Source organism: Cupressus sempervirens, chromosome 6 (genome assembly GCF_028749045.1).
Source record: "Cupressus sempervirens isolate cs-2001-9-10 chromosome 6, ASM2874904v1, whole genome shotgun sequence".
NCBI lineage: Eukaryota > Viridiplantae > Streptophyta > Pinopsida > Cupressales > Cupressaceae > Cupressus > Cupressus sempervirens.
In genome coordinates, this window is record NC_143123.1 from 613,430,848 (window position 1) to 613,458,438 (window position 27,591).

General features: G+C 34.0%; 1 protein-coding gene across 2 annotated transcripts in view; it reads right to left on the reverse strand.

The window, feature by feature from the left end:
- Positions 1–26,041, reverse strand: part of LOC149553730 (mitochondrial adenine nucleotide transporter ADNT1-like) — a 208,433-nt gene extending 182,392 nt beyond the window's left edge. For both annotated transcript variants that reach the window (XR_016353148.1, XM_089789094.1), the window contains exon 1: positions 25,501–26,041. Coding sequence is in view for 1 of the 2 variants with exons in the window: in XM_089789094.1 (XP_089645220.1) it covers positions 25,501–25,718 (218 nt within the window). In the remaining variant the exon portion in view is untranslated. The remainder of the gene's footprint in view (positions 1–25,500) is intronic.
- Between the last annotated feature and the right edge of the window lie 1,550 nt (positions 26,042–27,591).

Sequence of the window (27,591 nt, forward strand, 5' to 3'; positions counted from 1 at the left end):
TGAAGCTCCAAAAGGATACAAAAGCCTAGGGTACGAGAAGGTCCATACTACTCTTTTGATTAAAGAAAAAGATATTATTGATAGACAGTTGCAAGTGATCGGAGATTCATGGAAAATTTCAGGGGTTTCCATCATTTGTGATGGATGGAAGGATGCTAGAAACAGGCCACTAATCAATGTGGTTGCAATAGCCCAAAGGGGGCAATGTTTTTGAAAGCAGTGGAATGCAAAGCTGAAGAGAAAGATTCACAGTTTATTGCTAACAGTCTAACTGAAGCAATTGAATCTGTGGGGCCAGAAAGTGTTGTTCAAGTGATCACAGATAATGCAAAAGTATGTAGAGTAGCCGGGTTGGTCGTGGAAGCAAGATATCCAAAAATTTGGTGGAATCCTTGTGTAGTTCATTCTTTGAATTTGATACTACAAAAAATTGGCAAAATTCAATGGATACAAAAGATTTATGAAGAAGCCAAAGAAATTCAAATGTTTATTTGTAATCATCACATGTCACAAGCCATTTATAGACAATTCGCCAAGCTGGAGTTATTAAAAGTAAATTTATTGTCTTAAAAATTAAAAAATATTCAAATGTTTTTTTATTTCAAATGTATTTATGATCTATATGTTTTTAAAAATAATATTTTTTGATTGAAGGTGGTTGAAACACGCTTTGCCACACACTACATTTTTCTTAAAAGGCTTGTTGATGTCAAACAAGCTTTGAAAAGTATGGTGATTAGTGACATTTGGGCAATATGGAGACAATCACAAACAGATATAGCAAATAATGTAAGGACATTAATTCTTGATGAGGATTGGTGGGCGCAAATAGATTATTTACTTTCACTGAGCCAATATACACCCTCATTCGTCGGTGGTCGGTGTGATACTGATAAGCCAATATTAGGTGACATCTATGATTGCATAGATACAATGGTGGAGAAAGTTAGAGATATTATTATAGCAAAAGAGCAAGATCCCTCTGAATTTTTTTATAAGCAAATATATGAGGTAATAAAAAAGAGATGGGATAAAATGACAACTCCTTTGCAACTTTTGGCATATGCTTTAAACCCTAAGTACTATCATGCTGATATGTTAGCATTGCCAAACAGGACAGCACCAAATAGGGATGTTGAAGTTGTTGAAGCATATAAACAAGCTTTCAAGAAAATGTTTACAGATCCTAGAGTTGCTGCAGAGATTCGAGATGAGTTTGGGACATTTGCTTCCTCTAATGGAACTTATGCAGATGTTGATGCAATTGCAGGTAAAAAAGAAATGGATCCTATAAAGTGCTGGAGTTTCCACAGTGTCTTGACTACACATTTGCAAAAGCTAGCCATCAAACTTCTATCACAGGTCTGATTTTATACTAATTATTCTAATAAGAATTATTTCTTATTTCAATTTTATTTTATTGTTTGTGTCTTTGTAACTTATAATATAAACACTTTTATTGTAGGTTGCTAGTTCTTCTGCATCTGAGAGGAATTGGAGTACATATGGTTTTATCCATTCTATGAAACAAAATAGGTTGGCAGCCAGCAAAGCAGAGGACCTTGTCTATGTGCATTCCAATCTTCATCTATTGTCACATTCCTCCACAGACTACATCAAAGGACCCAATAGACTTTGGGATGTACAACCAGAGATAAGTGACATTGATGTATCCATAAATGCATTGACACATCTCAACGTCAATTTTGAGAATTCTGACAAAGTCGGAGGCTCCTTAGGTGAATCGTCAATGGGTTCTAAAAATCTAGGTGGTGGTTGCACTCGATCCAACTATCCTAGCTCTTTAGATAATCTTGATGATCTAGATCTCAAGTTTCAAGAGAACAGTGATGATATTTTTGATAGCATGTGATTCTGCCAAACTATTAGTATTTATGTATTTGAATCTCGTTTTAATAATAAAACTATATCTAACTACAATATTTTGGAATATGTCACAATTATATGTTCATAATGCTTTGATTATAATGAAAATCTTCTTTAATGACTCAGAAAATTTGTTATATATATAAGTGTTTTATGAATGTTGTATACTGTCATTCCCAAATGAGAGGTCCCAAAAAATAGCCGTACCCGTACCCGATACTGTACCCGTATCCGATACTGTATCCGTGTCCATGCAACCTTGCTTTAGACTTGTGCTTGGGTAAGATTAGGCTTACATTCATTTTCAACATCATCACAGAGTTCATGGATGAGAACTTCATTGATCTGTAGTTGAATTTAATTCGTAGACTTTAGACTTGTGCTTGGGTTAGATTAGGCTTACATTCATTTTCAACATCATCAAAGACTACCAACCATCAGAAACTACCAAATATCAACTTGCACAAAGTCAAGAACTAATCTCCTCAACTACAAAACATAGAAAATGTTTCTTTAGTCAACTATAACTATACTTGCAAACTACACTAAGGAATCACCTATTAGGTTGGAGGTTATTAATATGTATCTGATGAATTCTACGGTTTTGGCATTGATGGAACAAGTTCATTCCCCAACAGCTTTCTTCAAGGACATCAGTTTGATGATGAAAATTTTGGTTACTTCATTCATTGGGGAGTTTTGCAAGTGGTTAACAACCATACTATGCATGTTCTGGGGATGATAAAATCATTCATACTTTATATTGTACAGAATTCCAGAATGATATAGGTGCTTCCAATGTAGCTCGTGAATGCCATTGAGAACCAAGTGTAAAGCCAAATGTCTAAAAGGAAGACATCTCCCTCAAAAAGTGTGGGTGTGGTGCTCAAGGATGTGTTTGACATTCAACTATACATCTGGCTTTGGGTAATTTATGTTCGCTATATATCTCCTAGTTATTATAACTTTCCATAGAGTTTTCATAATATGAAATTAATTTACACCAATCTATGGACAGTATAGGTGATTATCTGACTAACTTGTTTCTAGCTGATTCACCTATTCTTGGGCCGTTAATGCAATTCTTATTTATCTCTCTGTCTAGTGAGGATAGGACCCTAAATAGAATCCCTATATTGTTGTCTAAATTAAAGTATTCAAAAAGTCACTGATTCATTATATTGTATACATTCTGTGTTTTATTGTGCATCCCATCATAGGATTCAAGGCATTGCCCTTGCTATAGGACATAGTGAGAGCTAGTGGACTCCCATGAAGGAATTTGATAATGAGAGCCCTCGAGCAATAAAAATTGGCCCATACTTTTTATTCCCATTGTATTGAAAGATCACTTAGCTATTCTTATGCTAATGTGCCTCTAAATACTCTCACATTAGAATTAAGCAAATATGTGAAATATTTTGCTCTGTTATGAACAATTGAGTTCATACTACGAGCGTTGTTAATGCATGTTTTTTCCCAAGATTTCCTAGGGTAAATTCTGAGCATGGCATTATTTCTTTCTACTGAATTTTAAGATTTTGTTAGAACTGCTCTCCTACATAGTTCTATCAATATTTTTTGTCTTCGTGTTAAACATATGAAGTTTTGAGCATAAGAGACTTCTTAGAACACTAAAGATATATGGCAAGCCTGCAAGTTACAAAGAGTACAATCCACAAACTAGGAATATTCCTACTTAATTAATCTACAAATTATTTTTACATGAAATGGAAGCAAGTACAAAAGCACCATTCTACATTCAATAGAGACGAGATAGCAAGAGAGATTCTTCTATTCATTCTAAACATGATATGATATAATGGGTACAATGAATTGTTCTTATGGTCAAACACTAAGAAAAAATTATGAACATCAAGAATGTGTACATACCATGGACTTTGTTCGTGTCCAATCATTATTCCTCTCATTGTTGGGATCAAGACAGTGCAAGATATAGGACATGTCTTATATGAGATATGAGGAGATGAGAATTTTTATTTATTGAATCAATTCCAAGGTGTGTGTATTTAAACACATCCAACCCAAGCAGAATGGCATTGTTCACAATGCTAGTAAGAAGATTTTTAGAGCAATGGTGAGGCTGAGCATGTAATATCCCCCTCTAATAATGAAATTCAATATTAAATCACAATAGTTGACATCCCTGAGTAATTGATTAAAGAATGAAATGATTATTAGATATCTTGATTATGTTAAGAATATAGCTACCGTCGGATTGATTTTATCTTAAGATGCAATGTTGTTACACACACACACACACATTACATTTTATTATATATATAATATACGTCAATTGTGATATTCCCCATCTATAATAAATTATTGATAGCTAAATAGGCTCAAATACTTCATTATGGAATATATTAATAATTTAATAACTAAATAGTCATTTAAATATTTTAATCAATTTAGTTAGCAAATAAACAACTAGCAATTAATAAGCAAATAGCTACTCTAAACAATTAACTAATCTCTATATAAATAAATTAACCCCCTAAAACACTTTAAAGCAAATTAATAAATATAAGGGTGATGTATCAAAGGACACGACCCATTATGTGTATAAGCGATATATATACCGCATCATGTTACATACCAATTTTTGACCTAATTCGAAATATAGCCATTGACGTTCACATGAAGTCAATTGGTAGTTTAATTTGTTATAATCTAGCGAAATGATAAGATAGTTAGCCGTTATGATTTCAAGTGAAGATAACATGTTAGTTGATCATTAATCACGAATTCATAGAATTAAAAAGATGGTAAACCATTGTGATTATTTAAATTATTTATTATGATAATATAATTTAACGGTGGAGAATTTCCTTGTAGGGAGCATGTCAGTGGGGTAGAAGCATTGTCAAAAAAGAATTAGGCAAGAGCATCACCATCACTGAGTAAATGGGTTGAGAACCTAGCGACTTGAAACAGGATACATCTGTGGGACCCGCATGAGCTATTTAAATAATGAAATTGAGAAAATAATTGGGTTAAAAATATAAAGTATCTCAAAGGATTTTAATTTATATTTCATCATATTATTATAGTAAATATTTAAATGCACGCATTTAAATATAAAAAATGATTTGGCATCATTATAATTTAATAATTTAATAAAGTGATGTTTACATGTATATATAAATCTAAGATTACAATAATGTTCGGAACATAATAACATTCAAATTATAATATTCGAATTATAATCTTCCAACTTTATTCTTTCTTTTAATCGATTAACATTTGGCATGATTAATTGATTTTATATTTGGCAATTCGAATTGTTTTTCAATCTTTCTAACTTCTCTTCCAACCTTTTTATTTTTCTTTGAATTTATGATGTATTTGAATGGTCATCTTGGAATTCGAATAGTTTATTATCATGAATCCGATGGTAGCAGAGGAGTCTTGGAATTCTTTATAGTACACCGTGTATCAACCCAGCAGTATGAACCTTCCTCCATGTTTTGCTATGAATTCAATTAAGCTGTGAGACCCATTTTAGTTGAAACTTCCATTTTCGTCTGCTTTTGTTTCATTCTATTTTTACTCCTGATCCATCTACACTTGCATATCAAATCCGTCTAAACTTGCATATCAAATCTCAAAGTTAGCGGGTAAAGTGATTTGCCAACAAGGAGGTTCCAGCCAAAGACAGAGGAGCCACGTCCATACCGACTGATATCTTAGTTCAGGTCATGTTTAAACGCCAACAAAGTTCATAGAAATTCTTTCCTTACGGTGCATGTGGCTAACTGTGGTCAGCTATGAGAAATAAGACATATGCATTGTGATTCATAGTTCTTTATTTGATTTCTGCTGGGTACATATTGATAGAGCTGAAAATAATGCAAAAAGGGTTTTCATATTCCTAACCTTTTTCTTTCCTCGTTTGAATGTTCAAACCATAGCCAACTATACATTAATAGGTTGAAACTAGATTATAACACCTTGTTGTTGGTTTTTTGGCTTAATATAGAATTCATTGAAGATCTTCATTAAATAACCTTATGATAACTCTTAAACTTGAATGTATGAATGAATCAATATCAATGATCATGTTTTTATAATCAAGATACTTATTGAAACCACTAACACCGAGGAATTCACCGGTAAGAAGCCTTGAATGGTGAAGAGGTGTAAAATAAATAGAATGATCGTAATCTTTCTGACCACAACTGTGATAAGCATACCAATCAGCGAATCTTATGAATAAAGTAGTTTGCAGCAAGTTTCAGCATTTAACATAATGATATCTAGTTTGCTATCTTGATTGAATTTACAAATTAACTTCTTTAATTCAGCCCAGTGCATGGCAAGAGAAGCCAAGAAAAACATAGTATGGATCCATAATCATTATGCCAAGGGATATTAGAATTAAACAATCAAAATTCTGAATTTTTTAAAGAACATAATCATGAAATCACAGATTGTGAGATGCTGGATGCATGTAATCCTCTTGTATAATTAACAGAATCGGTTGTTCTGAGAATTTCCGAACACCTGGGATTCACCCGATTGTGTAACCAAGGAAATGGGTGATGAGATGAAAGAGGAATCTGCAATAACGTGAAACAGTAATCAGTTGTGACATATCAATGTTTATCATTTTAATATGAATTATTTAATAGCTCGTGCATGATTCCGTTCAATGTAAACTTCTGCTGCCAAGTCGTATGGTGTGTTACATATCAGGATGCCCAGTGGTTGGCAAGAAGACCCGTCTATTCTGGGTAGGGAGGGTCTTTCTCGTTAGAGATCGTGTGGAGATAAGATTTGGTTCGAGGTTGGGTGGTTAAGCCCCTCAGAATGTTTCACTTCTCCATAAGTTATCGAACGTGCATCAGACAAAGATAAGTCATACATTCAATTGGTTGTCGGAAGCAAGTGTTATCACTTTTATGATTAATATGCAAGAAGGTAAAGACTAATTGAGTTATTTCATCGTTACACCTAGATGCAAGAGATAGATTCTATGGATTGTTTTTCATTTATATGAATATTGAATATATGTTCTAATCTTGAGTTACTGTCATAGTTAAGTAATCAAAAGGAAGGGAATCTGAAGCCCTAATTGATTGAGAGATGACTGGAACTCTAAATGATACAGTGGTATTGGAAGCCCTAATTGAATCCATGGTATCGGAAGCCCTAATTGAATTCGTGGTATCAAAAGCCCTATTTGAATCAATGATATCGGAAGCCCTAAAAGAGTCCAATGGTAATCGATGTCCTAATGATTACAGTGGTAAGTGATGCCCTAATTTTATATAGTGATATTTAATGATAATTGTTATTTGATTTTGATTTAAAAATATTGGATAAAAGTCATTCCGTTGTATTGTTATAGACGTATTTGTGGACTAACCTAGGTGGTTGTAGAAGCAGCCCTAGTTTTGATTTCAACCTCAGTTTCCATGGTCTGTGGATTTCAATTTCTGTAGTAATTTTATTTGATGGTGTTTTTAGTTTTTAGTTAAGAAATTTTGTTTAAACTGATTTTAACCGTTAATCCCTTTCATATGAACGAAACTGATTTAACCATCTTTCTATGAAAATGAAATTATAATTGTATTTCTTTGAGTATGTTAATTGTTAATTTAGACCCAGGAAAACGGTATGTTACACATCACCCATGGAATAAGAACCCCACTCAACGGGCAAAAGGACTTGGAGCAGTACTATCATTACTGCCAAAAAAGATAAGTAAAACAAATGATATTTGAAAGGGCAGACCCTCACTAGCCCAACCCCTTAATAGATAATAATGAACAAAAGGCAATATATTCAAATGGGCAATCGACCCATATCATATGACAAGGTAGAAGCATGGAAAAACAATAATAAAAAAGAACCAAAAAGTGTATATAAAAATCATATTTTAAAATACAAACATGTGAGGAATTAATATCTACTGTCACCCATTAACTTTGAAGGAATGAAAATAATAAAGTATCAGAGGAGTTCATTCAATTTTACTAGGTGTTAAGGATGTAATGTCCAAATCACCAAATGTAGTAAGGTATTTGGATGGCCTACAAACATTGTAATTATAGGTTTATATAATATTAATTTAATGTTGATATATATAATGAGTGTATATACTTTCTAGGATTCTAAATTATAAGGAAACTGAAATAATACTTGTTTAGATATGAAATTCTATCTCTTATCTTATGCTAAGATATTTTAAGGTAGGAAGTTTGTGGAAGGGAAAGGCGGGGTGATTTCAGGCACATGACGGATTATCCCAATACTAGGGTTAGGCCTTGAGGGATGCTGCTTGTAGTCTGTTTCACATTACCTTTGCACAGTAATTCTATTAGAAATAATCTTAGCCTTAGGGAAAGATATAGAATAACATATAACAAAGATCTCAAAACGGTTAGCTTAAAGTATATTAAATTATGACTGTTAGCTCAACACTTTTGCATTTGCATTTCATCACTAAAAATGAATAATGATAGTTAATATGGATCAAATTGTTTGGCTAATATGAATGATTTCCTAACGCAATATCCCTATTTGACATTATTATGATAATAGGTCAAGGATAATAAAAGGCATAATTACAATTGACATATAATTGAGATATCTAATAATGATTTCAATATTATCGACTATTCTGATTTAAAATTGAATTCCTTTATTAGCAGGGGGAATATTACAGACCAAGCTATTCAGTCACAACCAATCAAGCATTATGCTATTAGCAGGGCCACTTCAATTGTAGCATCAACCCCAATGGCAAAAAGATCATGGTATTTTGACAAAAGTAGCAAAAATCTTTCTCGGGAAAAAATTGGCAACCCAAGTGAATTGTTTCAATTAATTGTATAAATCAACTGGGGAGAAGTCAGATTAGGATCTGAATTATGTTTTCAATAAATTGCAATATACAATAAAAAACTAACAAAACATGTGATTCCAGAAACCCTCAAAGATCTGTCTTAGCTGGTGCTCCTCTTCTCTGCTTTCTGGTTTTTCCTGGGATCTTTTGTGTCTTGTGCTGGTTTTTAGCTGCTGTTTTCTCTGTCTTATCTGTTGCAGCCTATTTCGTCTTAGTTTTCTCTTTGGTGCTTATATAGTATTGTCTGATTATATGTAAGAATCTTCTCTTTAAAGGGTTTCAGGTCCCTTCGAAACCATTTTTTTTGTAATGTCCTTCTGCTTAAAGGGTTTCAGGTCCCTTTGAAACCATTGTTTTTGTAATATCCCTGGAACCTAACCACTGTCATATGTGTCTAGCCTTTGCATTCCCTGAGGATAGCTAAATAAATAAATATTAAGGGAATGGGCCATGACTGGATAAGACGACCTTGCCATCCAACCGACTCATTGACTTCCTTGGCAAGTCGGAGTGAAAGATTAAATATTTAGTTTCCATTTCAGCAAACTGGGAATAAAAGAAAGCAAATTTTTTGAGCCGCTACAGTATATATTGGAAATCGCATGAGTTGAAGAGATTCATTCGAATTTCGATCATTTGCATTTATTGTTATTTTAATATTTTCTCTCACAAACCTTTCTAAGGTTTTCTTCCACGATGCCAACCCTGAGAAGACCGAGTTTCTGGATGGAACCTCAGAAGCTTGTCGCAGCAATATATATATATACAAAATAAGCTCAGGCCCAGATGATAGTCAACACAATCAACAGAACAAAAAGAAATCGGAAGGCTCTGTGCAAGGGTAATTTACCCAGCTGAGGACTCCAAAAACAAATCAAGTGGAACACAATTTCTGCCGTTGGTAGTATTCAAGATTGAAGACTACAGGTGGCAGATTACAGCAGCTATTCGGTGGTATCATAAAAAGGAAATCCGCTGTAGTATTCAAGATTAAAGAGTCCAGGTGGCAGATTACAGCAGCTATTCGGTGGTATCATAAAAGGGAAATCCGCTGTTAACAGCAGCAGTGTAAAGTTTCCGCAAATTCTATAGGTTCAGATCTGAGATAATACCTTTAGTCTTTGTCAAGGTTGCATGGACACGGATATAGTAATGGATAGGGGTACGGTATCGGGTACGGGTATGGCTATTTTTTGGGACCTCTCATTTGGGAATGGCAGGATACAACATTCATTATAATCAAAGCATTATGAACATACAATTTCGACATATTCAAAAATACTGTAGTTAGATATAGTTTTATTATTAAAACGAGATTCAAATACATAAATACTAATAGTTTGGCAGAATCACGTGCTATCAAAAATATCATCATTGTTCTCTTGAAACTCGAGATCTAGATCATCAAGATTATCTAAAGAGCTAGGATAGTTGGATCAAGTGCGACCACCACCTAGATTCTCATAACCCATTGACGATTCACCTAAGGAGCCTCCGACTTTGTCAAAATTCTCAAAATTGAGGTTGAGATGTGTCAATGCATTTATGGATACATCAATGTCACTTATCTCTAGTTGTACATCCCAAAGTCTATTGGGTCCTTTGATGTAGTCTATGGAGGAATGTGAAAATAGACAAAGATTGGAATGCACATAGACAAGGTCCTCTGCTTTGCTGGCTGCCAACCTATTTCGTTTCACAGAATGGATAAAGCCATATGTACTCCAATTCCTCTCAGATGCAGAAGAACTAGAAACCTGCAATAAAAGTGTTTATATTATAATTTACAAAGACACAAACAATCAAATAAAATTGAAATAAGAAATAATTCTTATTAGAATAATTAGTATAAAATCAGACCTGTGATAGAAGTTTGATGGCTAGCTTTTGCAAATGTGTAATTGAGGCACTGTGGAAGTTCCACCACTTTATAGGATCCATTTCTTTTTTATCTACCATTGCATCAACATCTGCATAAGTTCCATCAGAGGAAGCAAATGTCCCAAACTCATCTCGAATCTCTGCAGCAACTCTAGGATCTGTAAACATTTTCTTGAAAGCTTGTTTATATGCTTCAACAACTTCAACATCCCTATTTGGTGCTGTCCTATTTGGCAATGCTAACATATCAGCATGATAGCACTTAAGGTTTAAAGCATATGCCAAAAGTTGCAAAGGAGTTGTCATTTTATCCCATCTCTTTTTTATTACCTCATATATTTGCTTATAAAAAAATTCAGAGGGATCTTGCTCTTTTGCTATAATAATATCTCTAACTTTCTCCACCATTGTGTCTATCCAATCATAGATGTCACCTGATATAGGCTTATCAATATCACACCGATGAATGAGGGCCTATATTGGCTCAATGAAAGATAGTAAATAATCTATTTGAGCCCACCAATCCTCATCAAGAATTAATGTCCTTACATTATTTGCTCTATCTATTTGTGATTGTCTCCATACTGCCCAAATATCACTAATCACCATACTTTTCAAAGCTTGTTTGACATCAGCAAGCCTTTTGAGAACAATGTAGTGTGTGGCAAAGCGTGTTTCAACCACCTTCAATCAAAAAATAATTATTTTTAAAAACATATAGATCATAAATACATTTGAATTAAAAAACATTTGAATATTTCTAATTTTTAAAACAAGATATTTACCTTTAATAACTCTAGCTTGGCGAATTGTCTATAAATGGCCTGTGACATGTGATGATTACAAATAAACATCTGAATTTCTTTGGCTTCTTCATAAATCTTTTGTATCCATTGAATTTTGCCAATTTTTTGTAGCATCAAATTCAAAGAATGAACTACACAAGGAGTCCACCAAATTTTTGGATATCTTGCTTCCACGACCAACCCGACTGCTCTACATACTATTGCATTATCTGTGATCACTTGAACAACACTTTCTGGCCCCACAGATTCAACTGCTTCAATTAGAATGTTAGCAATAAACTGTGTATCTTTCTCTTCAGCCTTGCATTCCACTGCTCTTAAAAACATTGCCCCCTTCGGGCTCATTGCAACCACATTGATTAGTGGCCTGTTTCTAGCATCCTTCCATCCATCACAAATGATGGAAACCCCTGAAATTTTCCATGAATCTCGAATCACTTGCAACTGTCTATCAATAATATCTTTTTCTTTAATCAAAAGAGTAGTATGGACCTTCTTGTACCCTGAGCTTTTGTATCCTTTTGGAGCTTCATTAATAGACCTAACCATCTCTTGCCAATATGGGGAGTGAACCACATTAAATGAAATACCATTCGCATATAGACAACATGCAATACTCTGATCCATATCCTCTTGACTTTGCAAATTAAATGCCTTTTCAAGAGGTCCTAAATTGCGCCTCTTGTCACCAATAGATGTTCCTGAAGTTGGATGCAAAGGAGGTCTATTGAGACTTGACCTTTGTGTTGACTTTTGAACTTGACCATTAGCTTCGTCCTCTTCTTTTTGATACTTTGCAATCTTCTCACGTGACAATCCCTTCCCTGGTTGACCATCAACCTTTGGACCAGGGCACACTTCACATCTTGTACCTTTCATGTGACAAAGGTGTCCACAAACCCTCGTATAAGAACCATTATAATCAATTAGACACTCATGACACCTCCATTTAAAACCTCCGCCACCTTGAAATTTTTCAATGATGGTTACATGTTTCCATAATGGATATTTAGCATTTGGTTTGATCCACTTGTCATTTTCTGATGCTCTGACATCCACTAATGATGTGCCATGATTATGGCCCTGAAAAAAATAAAAAATTAGTAAAATTATGAAATAAAAACAAATTTACATTGATTTTATAAAGTACAAATTTAAAATTATAATTTATAAAATGATTAGCTTAAATATAAGTCAAATAATTCTTATTTCAAATTTAATTTTACAAGAATATAACTTTAAAACTTGAATCTAAATTATTTTATAATTAAATATACTTATAATATTAATTAATTTCGTCAAAATATCTATATAATTATTAATGTTATTTAATGATTTTTATAAAGTTTAAATAATTAAATTTTAACATAAATAAATAAAAATATAAAGATAAATCTAATTTAAAATTTAGTAATTGTAAAATTCTAATTTTAATTTTAAATTTAACTTAATTTAAAAACTAAATAATATTAAAATTAAACTATTATACTTTGTATTTATTTATTCACTTTTCTAAACTACATATTAATATAATAATTTCATTGATTAATTATTAGTATTATTATAAGAAATTAAATTTGAACTATATGAAATTGAATCGTATTAAAAAAAATTAAAAGTAATTTATAAAACTTAGACAAACATTAGTGAAATGAAAAAACCAAACCAAATTTAAAAATAACATTATCTGTAAGCTCGACGGAAAACGATGGATGCACGTAGACAGATGAAAAACTCAGCTGAGAAATCGGACACACAGGAACAATTTAATTAGACGCAAATCACCAGAGAAATCAAGAAATCGATGCAGAATAGAACAAGAACAATCGTAATTCATTATTCAATCGCATGAAGCATTTATTTATAACTTGTTCTTTGATTTTTCCCATTAAATCTATAGTTAACTAAAGATTTTCAAGTTCGATTCATTTTTTCTTTTAGAATTTGTATTCCCTATTTCCAAATACAACATTTATTTTCTTGGAATTTGTATTCCCTGTTTCCAAATACGGCATTTATTCTCTTTGAAAAATGGCAGTTCTTCTATTTGCCAAAGTTATTGTTGTTTAAAACTATAGGTCACTCGTTTTTTCCCCTAAATTCGGCTCTAATTTTTTAGCAAGTTGCAGTCAACATTTCTAGCATGGGTTTGAAAAAGACGACTCTCAAAATACGAGTGGAAACGAATTTCCCTCCGTATTTGTGCCTTTTCGTATCTATATCCATATCAGATACGGCAATACGCATGTCTAGGCTTGGGAGGTGGCATTTCCGGTAACCCTGGTCTTTGTTGCTGTTATGATCTTCTTCCTCTTCAAAACATAAAAGTTAATTTTCAGAATATTTAATGTTATTTTGAAACTTGTTTGTCTCTGCAATAGTTCGTATGGGGCAGTATTGTTTTAAGGAGCAAACGTCAATGTATTGTGTGTTCTTAAACTACAATAACACTCACCTATTATACCATGACCAAAGGGCATGTCCCTTAAAGGGACATGACCCTCTCTAAGTCGGCCCATACTTCACTTATAAAAATCGGCACCTAAGAAGGAGATAACACATATATTAACTAACATAACCATTAGTTATAGTTAGTGCATAATAATGTTATTGTCAAGGATCACTACCCATCCTTATTTGCCAAGTGTAAAGTATATAATGCTTTCGAATGGTATACAAGGGGAGAAGATTAGAGTTCGGTTTGCACTCTCAGACCAGTATAAATATCACTGTTATAAATTTAACACTCCCTCTTAACTTGATAATCATACTAAGAGATAACATATCTAGCATCATCAATTACGATGAATAAGCATAGATTGATACTCTATATCTATTTGAATCTTCTGAGCAAATGGTATCATGGAACACATGATACTGAGTCATACAACCATCTTGTAATATGACTTATCACTTATAATAGTGATGTCAATATTGCGTGTAATGCAATACACACAGGATAAAATTTGAAGAATGATTAAATTCTTCATTTATCTAGGTTGTGACTCATAGGAACTAGCAATCCTATATCACAACTTGATCTTGAGTTAAGATCCACCAGAACATAGGATAAATTCTTTCTTGATCCAAGTTGTGATTCATAGGCATAGAAATGCTTATGTCACAAATGATCTTGTACTCACCTAGATCTAACAATAGTTCTATACTGTTCAACACATTATCTGAGATATCGTCATCTCTCATAATGTCTTTTATACAAGTATTCATTACCTCAAAGATCATCACCTCTAAAATAATGAATACAAATGGTGGAGCCCATAATAGTCAATAGACTGACAATAAAAAATTTTATTAATAATTTAAATAATACAAATGAATTACAATTCAACCATACCAAGTCTTTTCCTGAAGTGATCTATCTTCACTCTAGAGAGAGGTTTGGTGAGAATATTTGTTGTCTGATCTGCAGTGCAAATGTATTCTAATTTTACAATATTCATGTCTAGCATATCTCTTACATAATGGTAAGGAATTTTGATATGCTTGGACTTGTCATAGAAAATTGAATTCATCGAAAGCTTGATGGGACTCTGATTATCACAATGAATAATCATAAGATTCATGACTTGACCAAATAATCCCACAAGTAACTTTCTAAGCCAAACTGCTTGCCGAGAGGCCATCGCTGCTACAATGCATTCGTCTTCTATGGAACGTTGTGCTACTAAAGACTATTTTCTACATATCCAAGATATCATTGTTGATCCTAAACTGGAATAGCATCCTAAAGTACTTTTTTTTTCTTTAACACTTCCACCCCAATTTGAGTCAGTGAATCCATGTAAATCTAAGTCAACTTTCTCATATTTGAGCCCAAGATTAAGAGTGTCTTGTAAGTATCTCATAATGTGTTTGACTACAACTAGGTGAATCTCCTTTGGCTCACACATAAACTGATTTAAGGCATTAACAGCATAGCAAATATCAGGTCTTGTATTTACCAAGTACATAAGGAACCCAATCATCTATCTATAGAGAGTAGAATCTATGGAAGGTGATTTTGTTGCTGCTTCTTTAAGTATATGTAGATTAGTCTCCATTGGAGAAGACGTAGACTTGCAATCCCAAATTCCATATCTCTTCAAAATATCTAATGTATACTTCCCTTAAGTATAATGTTATCAAAATTCTATTGTACTTCCATACCTAGGAAGTAATAAAGGAGTCCCAAGTCTTTCATCTCAAATTCTCTAATTAGATCTTTCTTGCATTGATCTATGAAATGATCATCACCTGTTATTAGTAAATCATCAACATATTGTATCAGAATTACCATATCATCTTTATCCTTTTTACAATATAGATTTGGATTGGCGTCATTTTTGGAGAATCCTAAGCCGGTGAGATACTTATAAATTCTTTCATACCAAGCCCTTGGAGCCTGCTTAAGCCCATAGAGAGCTTTCTTGAGCCTGCAAACTAAAGTGTTAGGATCAAGAGTTTCAAATCCTTCAGGTTGCTCCAAATATACCTCTTATGTAATCTTTCCATTCAGGAATGTTGTTTTTATATCCATCTAATGTACTTTCCATCCCTTCAATGCTGCGATAGCTAGGACTGCTCTTACAAAGGTGTATCTAGCAACAGGAGCAAAAGTTTCTTCATAATCAATCCCTTCTTTCTGAGAGAATCCCCTAGCTACAAATCTGGCTTTGTATTTTTCAATGCTATCGTCAGCAGTATGCTTTATTTTAAATATCCACTTGGAAGAAACAACAAATTTTCCTTCAGGTAAAGGAACAATTTCCCAAACATCATTCTTCATAATAGATTGTATTCTTCTGTCATAGCTTCTTTCCAAGTTGTATGTTTAATAGCATATGAAATATTGGTTGGTTCTGATTTAAATAAATCATTCATGTTTGTTGTATAACTAGAAAATCTTTTGGATCTTTTGCTTTCTCTAACTGTTCCAGAAGGTGCAGCGAAGTCTTGTGCTTCCTCTACTGTTTTAATGGCCCAAAGTGGTCTTTTCTTAGAATTTTGAGTTTCTTCAAGATTAAGGTCTTGAATTTCATCTTCAATTTCTTCCATGTTCTCCCTTTGAGACTCAAATTCAGTATTTCTTTCAGAACTAAGTAAAGGAGAGGGTTCTCCTGAACTTAGGGCTCTTTTGAATGTTAAATCTTCTTCAAACATTACATCCCTACTAAGTTCAATATTTTTCTATCCAGGTATGAAAATCCTATACGCTTTAGATGTTTCACTATACCCTACAAAAGCTTTCCTCCTGGAGGGTTCTAACTTAGTTCTTTTTCTTTTGGAACATGGATATATACAAGGCACCCAAAAATCCTAAGACGACTTATATTGGGTTTAACCTTCGTAAAGACTTCTTCAGGAGTTTTATCTCTAAGGTAGGAGTGAGGGCTTCTATTTTGAATATAGACAACAGTACAAGAGGCTTTTGCCCAAAGATAATATTCTAAATTTTGATCAAATATCATAGCTTTAGCAACTTCTATAATTGTTCGATTCTTCCTTTCCGCTACCTCGTTTTGTTGTGGGTTATAAGGAACAATATACTCCCTCTTAATTCCTATCTCTTTACAAAACCTTTTAAACAAATATGAGGTGCATTCCCTTTCATTATCAATTCTAAGAGTGTTAATTTTATGTCCTAATAAGTTTTCAATTAAGGTTTTAAATTCTTTAAATCTCTTTAGGATTTCTTCTGATTTTTTGCATTTTAAGAAGTAAATCCAAGTTTCCCTAGAGAAGTCATCTATGACCAGAATATAGTACCAAAATCATCCAAGAGAAGGAATAGAGGTAAGTCCACATAAATCTGAGAGGATTAATTCCAAAACATTGTTAGTTTTTCTAGTGCTATCATAAAATGGATTTTTGGTGTTCTCACCCAGAGCGCATCCTTTGCATATGCTTGAGTGATCTTTGTTCAATTTAGGTAAACCAATAACCATCTTCTCTATGGTTGATAAAGTTTTGAAATTTAGATGTCCTAATCATCTGTGTCATATTTCATTTATGTCCACAACTTCATGAATTAAGGCCTGAATAGGTCGACTAGTTCTGAATTTAATTCATACAAATACTCTTTTTCTTTGACCAATCAATTTTGCTTTCTTAATTGAGGAGTTCTTAGACCAAGTTATGACTTTACCGTCCATGAATGCAACATTATGTCCATCATCTTCAAGTGTTGTAATCGAGATTAGAATACTTTTTATTCCCAGTACATAGAGTACTCCTTTGAGAAGTAGAGAACTACCTGACTTCAACTTCAAGGTGCAATTTCAAATTCCTTTGACGGAATGTGTTGAATTATCACCGATGGTGACTTCGCCGTTAACCTTTTCTGACATAGAGTCTAGTGCTTCTTTGTATCCTATAATATGTCGAGAAGATCCACTATCAATCACCCATGCTTTACTTGAGACTTCATTTGATAGTGTCAAATGCAAAACGCAATTCTCAAGATCATAGTTATCTTCTTCCTTAGTGATGTTTGTACAGTTCACTTGTTGTTTAGTATTATCAGTGCAATTAGATCTGTAGTCCAAACTTTTCACATCTAAAACATATTATTTTGGATAGATCTTTCTTAGTTTTATCATTCTTTTGATTACCCCTTTTCATTTTGAAATGCTTCTTTTTTTCCTTTATAGGAATTTGTATTAAGAACATGAAGTTCTTCATCTTTCGTTTTTAGTTTTCCTCCTTTCTTAAGTTTTTTGAATTATGCCTGAAGATAGTCTCCCTTAAGTCTATTGAATTCAGGAAGATTATCTCTGGCACTTACTCCTTGTGCGAGTGTTTCCCATGAATCTGGTAATCCATCTATAGCCATCAGTGTTAGTTCTATATCATTAATGGTGGTTCCTATACTTGAAAGTTCATCTCTTAGGCTAACAACCCTTAGAAAGTAAGAATTCATCAATTCTCCCTTCTATAATTGTATGTGATTTAGTTGCCTTTTTAGTGCAAGAATTCTAGTTGCATTGTTAACCTCATATGCATTTATTAATGCATTCATCATATTAAATGTTGTTTGATGTTTCGTTAGCATGGGTACTATATCATTTTTCACTCCATCTAATATGCTCTGTATGGCTTTCCTATTTCTTTTACTCCAGATAGATTTATGAGGTTCAACAATAAGTTGTCTGGATGCTGAATCAACAAATTGTTTTACATCTTTTTTTTCAAAAATCATCATGATTCTGAATTTTCAAGCATCAAAGTGTTATTTCCCATCAAATCTGTCCTCGGGTATGATTGTGTATGCCATTGAAGATAGGAGAATGATGCTAGATATATATCAAGTCTGATTATTTAACTTGCAAAGCCTAGGTTCAACTACTAGAGCTCTGATACCATGTAAAATTTCTGCAAATTCTATAGGTTCAGATCTGAGATAATACCTTTAGTCTTTGTTGCTATTCTGATCTTCGTTCTCCTCCAAATGTAGAAGGTAATTTTCAGAATATTTAATGTTATTTTGAAATTTGTTTGTCTCTGCAATAGTTTGTATAGGGCAGTATTGTTTTAAGGAGCAGACTTCAATGTATTGTGTGTTCTTAAGCTACAATAACACCCACCTATTATACCATGACCAAAGGGCATGTCCATTAAAGGGACATGACCCTCTCTAGGTTGGCCCATACTTCACTTACAGAAATCGGCGCCTAGGAAGGAGATAACACATATATTAACTAACATACTATTAGTTGCAGTTAGTGCATAACAATGTTACTGTCAAGGATCGCCGCCCATCCTTATTTGCCAAGTGTAAAGTATATAATGCTTTCGAATGGTATACAAGGGGAGAAGATTAAAGTGCGGTCTGCACTCTCAAACCATTATGAATATCACTGTTATAAATTTAACAAGCAGCAGTTTGGGAACTCATTACAATCAGTATTGGCATGTGTTTATCCAGCTTGCCCAGCATATTTTGTTAGTCTTATGTTGAATGCTGAGGTGATAGCCATTGATATGTACTCAACTTATGTTCTAAATTTTAAAGATCAATTCCAGTTATAATCATGCCCCAATAAGACCCAATATAGCAAAATAGTATTTATCTGTGTGTGACTAGCAGCTTTGGTTAACAAGGATATTTAAGTGGTATCAAAGCAAAGAGAACCTGCCAGCCTGTACAGGTTGTGGATGCATGTCTGCTTCTTCTTCTTTCAACTACGTGATCAGTTATATCAATGCATGTTACCTATAAACAATTGCATGGTGGTAATGGTCAACCAAGTCCACAAGACATTATAGCACACATGGCACAACAACAGCAGCAGATGATGCAAATGTTTACTCAATCTCAGCAATAGTTCCTTGCTCAAATTGGAAATCTAAGAATCCAACAGCCACATGAACAAAATCTGGAGGCGGAAAGAAATGATGCTGGAAACAAAAACCTATCAGAAAAGCTTCAAAAGTGGTTAGAACTGCAGACAAAAGGCCTGATTGGCCTTATAGTCTTTTAATCCAGTCTTCTTGCCAAGACCAATTGAAGAGAAAGCAAATGTTACATCAAAAGAGATGATGATATTGGTAAGTTTGATCCAAGGAGTGACGAAGGTATGTTTCTTGGCTATTCGTTAAAAAGTAAAGCTTATAGATGTTTCAACTATAGAACAAAAAACTATAGTAGAGTGCGCAAATGTTAAAATTGATGAAAAATCTAGCACCAAGGAAAAGACAATGGACTATAACTCTGATGGAGCTGTTACTCTGAAATGACTAACAGAAGTAATGAATTATTTCTCAAAACTAACAATGACTTGCAGAATAATGTGCAAATTGAAGATGTAAAAGAAGAATAGAGGATAGTGCCTGAAATAAGAGTTGAAGTAGCAACTCCTACCCCAAATAGGAACATGATAAGACATCATCCTGCTAACCAGATAATAGGAAGTAAAAAAAAGGGAGTAATGACAAGGAGCAAAATTAATGAAGAACTATGTCTCATATCTCAAGTAGAACCAAGAAGCGCAGATGAAGCAATCAAAGATGATCATTGGATAAGAGCAATGGAAGAAGAACTCCAGTAGATAATTAAAAATGACACATGGGAATTAGTTCCTAGACCTAAGGACAAAAATGTGATTGGCACAAAATGGGTATTCAGAAAAAAAATGAATGAACAAGGAGAAGTAATAAGGAATAAAGCAAGACTTGTCTGCAAAGGCTATTCTCAACAAGGAGTTGATTATGAGGAAACATATGCACCTATAGCAAGGATGGAAGCAGTTAGAATGTTCCTGGCATATGCAACAAACAAGAATTTTAAGGTACATCAAATGGATGTTAAGTCAACATTCTTGAATAGAGAACTTGAAGAAGAAGTTTACATTGAACAACCAGAGGATTTTCCTTTAACAGAAGAGAAGGATATGGTTTGCAGACTAAAGAAAGCATCGTAAGGATTAAAGCAAGCACCAAGAACCTGGTATGCAAGGTTGGACAAATACTTAGCAAAGCTTGGATTTACTAAAGGAACAGCAGATAGTAACTTGTACTTGAAGAAAATAGGAGATGATTTGCTAATAATCATTGTATTTGTTGATGACATCATTTTTTGTGGAAATGATGAAGCCAGTAACAAATTCTCAGAAGACATGAAGAATGAGTTTGAGATGAGCATGATAGGAGAAATGAAATTTTTCTCGAGATTGCAGATTGTTCAGAACAAAGAGGGTATCTTTATCTCTCAGACCAAGTACTTACAAGATTTGCTGAAAAGATTTGGTCTAGAAATTGTAAACCAGTTGGAACTCCTATGGTTAACCGGTCACAAGTCATCGAGCAAGGATGAGACACCTACTGTTGAACAAAAGAAGTACAGATCTATGATTGGAGGATTGTAGTATCTAACTCATAGCAGACCAGATATAGCTAATGCAGTTGGAATTGTGGCCAGATTTCAGGCTGATCCTAAAGAATACCACAATGCAGCAATAAAAAGGATATTCAGATATCTGAAAGGAACATCAGATTATGGCATTTGGTATGACAGAAGCAATGACTTTACTCTTTGTACTTATACAGATGTTGATTGGGCTGGAGATAGGGATGACAAAAAAAGCACCAGTGGAGGAGCATTTTTCCTTGGAGGAGGACTAGTTTCTTGGCTCAACAAGAAGCAAAATTGTACCTCACAAAGTACTGCAGAGGCAAAGTATGTTGCAGCAGCAAACAACTGTACTCAAGTCATGTGGATGAAGTAGATGATGACGGATATTGGAATTACATTCACAAAACTTGTTATCATTTACTGTAATAACACAAGTACTGTTAACATGTCTAAGAATCCTGTTTTGCATTCTAAGACTAAACACATTGCTATAAAATATCATGTGTTGAGAGAGAAAGTTGCTAAGAAAGAAATCAGACTGGAGTACATTAATACTAAGGAACGGATTGCAGACATTTTCACAAAGGCCTTGCCAAAGGATACATTTGAGTACCCGAGAGGAATGCTTGGGGTTATGCCCCTACCTAGCTCAGAATAGAACTGCAAAATGTGCATCAATCTAGGATATATAGCACCATTGTTAGACTGGACTGTATGTTGATGCTTCCTCAATGGGAGAGTATCTGTGATGAACAGAGTTAGTCAACGACTCTTGGAAATAGGTAATTTGTGTGCAACAGTGTCTTTAGACACTTGTGTTGTTTATAGAAAACTATATGCAAAAGTTGTAAAGCAACAAACCGACTTGTGGTCATGCTGATAGATTGTTGTATGTTCAATTTTTGTGTAATCTTTGACATTGATGTCAATGGGGGAGAGAGTGACATGAAAAACATTAGAGAAAGTTTGTACTATGGGGGAGAAGTGTTGCAATAAAAGATTTGCATGAAGATTTAAGTGATGAAGAAAATTGTTGGTATTCTTGGAACTAGATGTTTTTCATCTATGTTTCCATCAATGCCAAAGGGGAAGATTGTTAGCATGTATGCTAATGCTATAAGGGAGTATTGCAAAACATTGACATGATGTGTATAGCTGTGTTTGTCATTGATGACAACATAGTAATAAGTTAGTAAAAATTGGCAGAGTAGCAAATTGTGATTCTTGTATTAAGGACAATACATTGCCTATCTGCTTATGCGCAGTTACCGGCATATACTACAGCATGTATGTGACATGTGGGCAAGTGCGTAGAACCTGAATCGACAGCAAACGAAAGATATTGATGATTTACGGAGAACTGCAAGGAAACAGAGCATTGGGAAAACAGTTTCTATTGAATGATCGATATAGCACATTGTATTTGGAATGAAGGGTTGCGCAATTAACCAGAGGTAGTACATTGACCACTGATGATGTGGTAAGTGCGCAAGTATGGAAGTCGCATGTGTGAAAGTTTGTGTGGTATTGAGCCGACTCAAGGAATTAATATTGAGTATGGTATAAAGGGAAGATGTTTTCCGAGTTTCAGACATCATCACTGGAAATCAAGAAGCAGCAAAGACTGGCGAATTGCAAAGGAATCTGCTAATGCGTGACCTCAAGGGTTACTGTTGATGGATTCAGAGTTCCAGATCTAATTGCATGATCTAAAGGTGAAGAAGTCTGACATACTAGACAGAGGAAGAAGCAAAAGATATCTCACATCTATTATTCTAAAAGGAATAGTACCGAGATCAATTGGACAGTGGTTTTGTTGATCTGATCCTGAAGCTGTTTGGACAGTGGGTTCAGCTGCCTTCTACAACTCCTAACAGAGTTGGAATCTCCTAACAGGGATTCAAAGTCTCCTAACAGGGACTCTTTGTACTAAGTGTTGTAACAGACTCCTAACAGGGTCCATCCTCTAACAAAGAATATTCAAATTAGTACATTATTTTGTGGGCATCATTCCCACCGGGGTTTTCCCTTTAATCAAGGGTTTCCCTAGTCAACATATCTGGTGTAATTGTGTATGCGCATTTCTTTATGATTGTTGTTTACTTTGGTTGAATAATTAAGAATTGTTCTAGATTAATATATAACTGATTCAACCCCCCCCCCCCCCCCTCCTCTCAGTTATATTGGTGATCTACTATTTCTAACATAAGTACAACTTAGTCTTTGGTGATATACAAGCACAGCATAGTCTTTAGTCGTTATCCACTAGATTGTGGGTTTGAGCATCTGATTGAAATGGAAGAGGGCGTAGAACCAGTAATTACCACGCCCTTTCAACAGCCACGACATTTCAAGGAGGAAATAGAAAAGACAATCAAGGAGCTTCTTAGCATGAGAAATTGAGACATGTACGACAGACAATCAAGGAGCTTCTTAGCATGAGAAATTGAGACATGTATGACCCAATTTGAGTCCTTTTGCCCCATCGGTGGTCCTAGTGATCTGCCCCAGGACTTCAAGTGATCAGCTGCATCATTTGGATGTGATATTGGGTATTATGGAGGCTCAATCACTTTATGTTAAAGCCTCTAAATTAGAATTCAGAAAGACAGAGATACTGTATCTGGGACATATTATTGGCACGGTGTGAAACTTCATCAAGAAAAGATAAAAGCAACCTTAGACTGGCCGCCACCTAAGAATGTTGAGATATTTTTGGGGTTGCAAACTTACTATCGAAGGTTTGTTAAAGAGTTTTCACAGTTGGCTTCACCCATGACAAAATTGGCTAAAACGGGGGCATTCCTATGGTCTAAGGAGGCACAAGTAACTTTTGACAATCTCAAGAAGGCTATGAGATCCTGTTCAGTGTTAGCATTGCGAGATTTCACACAGCCATTTGTTTTGGATCGTGATCAATCAAGACAAGGAATTGGTGCAGTGTTGATGTTACATTTGAGAGCAGAAAATTGAGAGATTCAAAGACAGTGTACTCTACATATGATAAGGAGATGTTAGCAATTATGCAAGCACTAGCCAATTTCAGACAGTACTTGATGGGATCTAAATTTGTGGTCAGAACAAATCATAATAGCCTCAATTGTACTTCCTAGAGCAGAAGGGCTTACATGAGCAGCAACACAAATGGGTGAGTAGAATATGTTGAAGGTAAAACAAATGTGGTCGTTGATGTGTTATCCAAGAAACCAACATTCTACTCTCTCAAATAGATTTCGTCTGATTAGAAGTCCCAGCTGAAATCTGAGCATGTGAAGAATGCTCTTGCTTCAGATTTATTGGGTTGGAAGACACGGGATGATGGATATTCAGTGATTAACAATATCATTTATTACAAGAACAGGATTTTCCTCGTACCGGAGTCTAAGTTGAAGGCCAAAATATTGAGGGCATTGCATGATGCACTCCTGGTAGGTCATAAAAGCTTCTACGAAACCCATCTTCAGGTATGAGAGAGACTTACAGGGGATTAAAAGATGATGTCCTGCAGTATATTCGAGAGTGTCTGACTTGCCAACAGAACAAATCAGAGCACATTTTCAGCTGGCCTTGAAAATATTTTCATTGAATTCATTTATTCGATAAAAAGCGCAGAGAAATAATTATGAAAACTGGTAAATAATCGGAAAAGGGACCATAGTCCGAAAAGCATATACGCCGTAACATATTTTCAATAACCTTAACTCCCACATAAAAATGAATCAAGCTCCAGAGAATGGAGAACTTTGACCAGTTGACAAGAGCGAAAGGAAGTTGAATTCCACGAAACAATGAAGAAACCAAATCAAATTACAGGCACGGAATAACAAAATATTTACAGCACTTTAGATATATGACACCTAAAACACGAGGCAAAATTTACACTCGGCGCATGTTAGTAGAGTTGAAGTGTATTTAACAAAACCTTTCTGAAGCTCTCATGTCGACTGATCTAATTTCGATATTGTCAAGGACTAAAGAACCTGGAGTCTACCTACAAGAATTAAGTCTCGACAAGCATTTATATATTTAAATAAGTTAAACTCTATATATTAGAAATCAATTTCAAGAAAGCAACTGCGGTCACTCTGGATATAAATAAATTTATTACGCACAACTGTAGACTGAGGACCTCTTAAAATGATCTAAATTTTTCAAAAAATCGACGAAAATGAAGCGGAATAAATAAGGCTACGAAGGCTTACACTCCTCCAGCAATGCCACCAGCAATGAGGGACTTGCAGATGTTAATTACGCCTTTCTTAGGTGTCTCAACTTCTGTCTTGCTAACATTCGGCCCTTCTTTAACATTCACAAACGTCGTCAGCGGAGCTTCCTTGCCATCACTGTAAAAAGGCCGAAACGCTTCATCAGATTTCCCAACATTGTTCTGCAGAGTTGTTGCTTCTGTCTGAGCAACCATTGAATTCGTGCTCCGCCTCAACTGCGCGAACTAAATAAACCGCGAGTCAAGCAGGGACCACCTCTTAAACCCGCGAGGCTCGTACCGGTGACCTCCACTACTCGAGACAAACCCTATAACCGTCAAACCAAAACGTTCAGGGTGGCGTGAATCGAACCCACGACCTCCAACAAACCTTTCAAAGGCATATGCAACTTGCTCCGGACGGAAATTCTTTTATTTTGAACTTCAGCCTGTACAATTGTTCATAGTTTATGTTGGAAATTTGGAAACTCTGTGGTTTCCTTCAATTCTGTTTTTTCTTTTTACTTCTTCAGTTTAGACGGCCTTTTTTTACGTTTAATTTGTACTTGTGCTTGCCGGGAATGCTGAACCGTACTATCTCGTACCCTAAGTTTAGCAATCTGACGGCCATCGTTTCACAGAGAAAGCGTAGCCGTCAAGGTTAAAAGTTAGGGTTACAATTGCTTTCTCCTTTGTTAGTTAGCAAATTGTCCAGAAAAACTCAACATTTCTGCTATTATACGTTGAATTTTTACGATCTAGCTCTTCGTTTGGATATGAATGGTTAGGGATTGTGCACGTGTCAGAATAGAACAAATTTTTAATTTCGACTTTTCTAGTTTTCAACTGGTTTGTTTCGTCTGTTTCCAATTTTCTACATATAGATAAAGTTGGAGTGGCCAATGATGGAAAGGGAAGTTTCTGGAAGGAAAAAATTCATATATGAGTTGTCCACATAGAGCTAAGAATAGCATCGTCGTACAGATTACTATGAGAATCTAAATTTGCAAAGTATAAATTTAGTCATATGTCTCCACTATACTTTTAAAGTGCAAAAAGATCAGTTAAACACATTTAAGCCATAAATTATCTGTACAACAATCCTAACTATATTTCAGTTGGTTGGATGATCATTTTTCTCTCAAAATTAAGTTAATGATGTTTACTTTTTTCTTTTTCTTTTTTCGTAAATAAGTTTTAAGTATCAAATATGGGCTCACGTGTGCCAAATTAGCTGATCCTTATTTTTTCAATATGAAATTTTTTTTAATATTGTATATATTTTTTTGTATTCTCCAATATAAACAGTAAAATTTTATATGTTTGATGTTTTGAACATATAAATGTTTTGCTTATAATTGGAATATAGTCTCACCAAAATAATCATGTTTAGATAATTGTGCAAATAAAAATATAAAGCATATATTCTATAGTTGTTATGATCATTTATTTTTATATCTAATTTTTATAATTTTCTTTTTTTCCCATTGGTCAACAAATTAATGTAATGTGGCATCGGTGCAATAAATTTAAAATTTAAAAAGCATATAAGAAGTATTTAGCCGATTATTTGATTCACATCGAAATTTTAAAACTATCTTAAAAGATGGGTGGGGAAGAATGACATAAATATAGCTAAAATTGTAAAGAGCAACATAGTTTTTTTGAGAAAACTGGTTATGCCTTTTTTATACTTGTATTCTGCATTCTTATTTATATAATCTAAAAGACTTCGGTCGTTTACCCATTAGAAAATACATATTTAGACGATTTGTAATTTTTATCATATTGTTATTTAAAATATTTTTTTAACTTTTTAATTCTTAGATGTAATAATATAATTTTAAAAAATTAATATTTATTTATTCTTCAATATCTAAAAGTCATTTTAATTAATAAAAATGTTCATTCATGAAACAAATATAATTTTTATTTTAATAAATTAAATTTTTAATTATGAAGAAAATATAGAATGTAAAAAATTTAAAAAGAATTAAAAATTTCAAACCTTTGTCATGAATATTGACCAATTCATAATTTATTATAAAAAATATCATATTAAGTTTATAAATAAAATAGACAAGAGTCT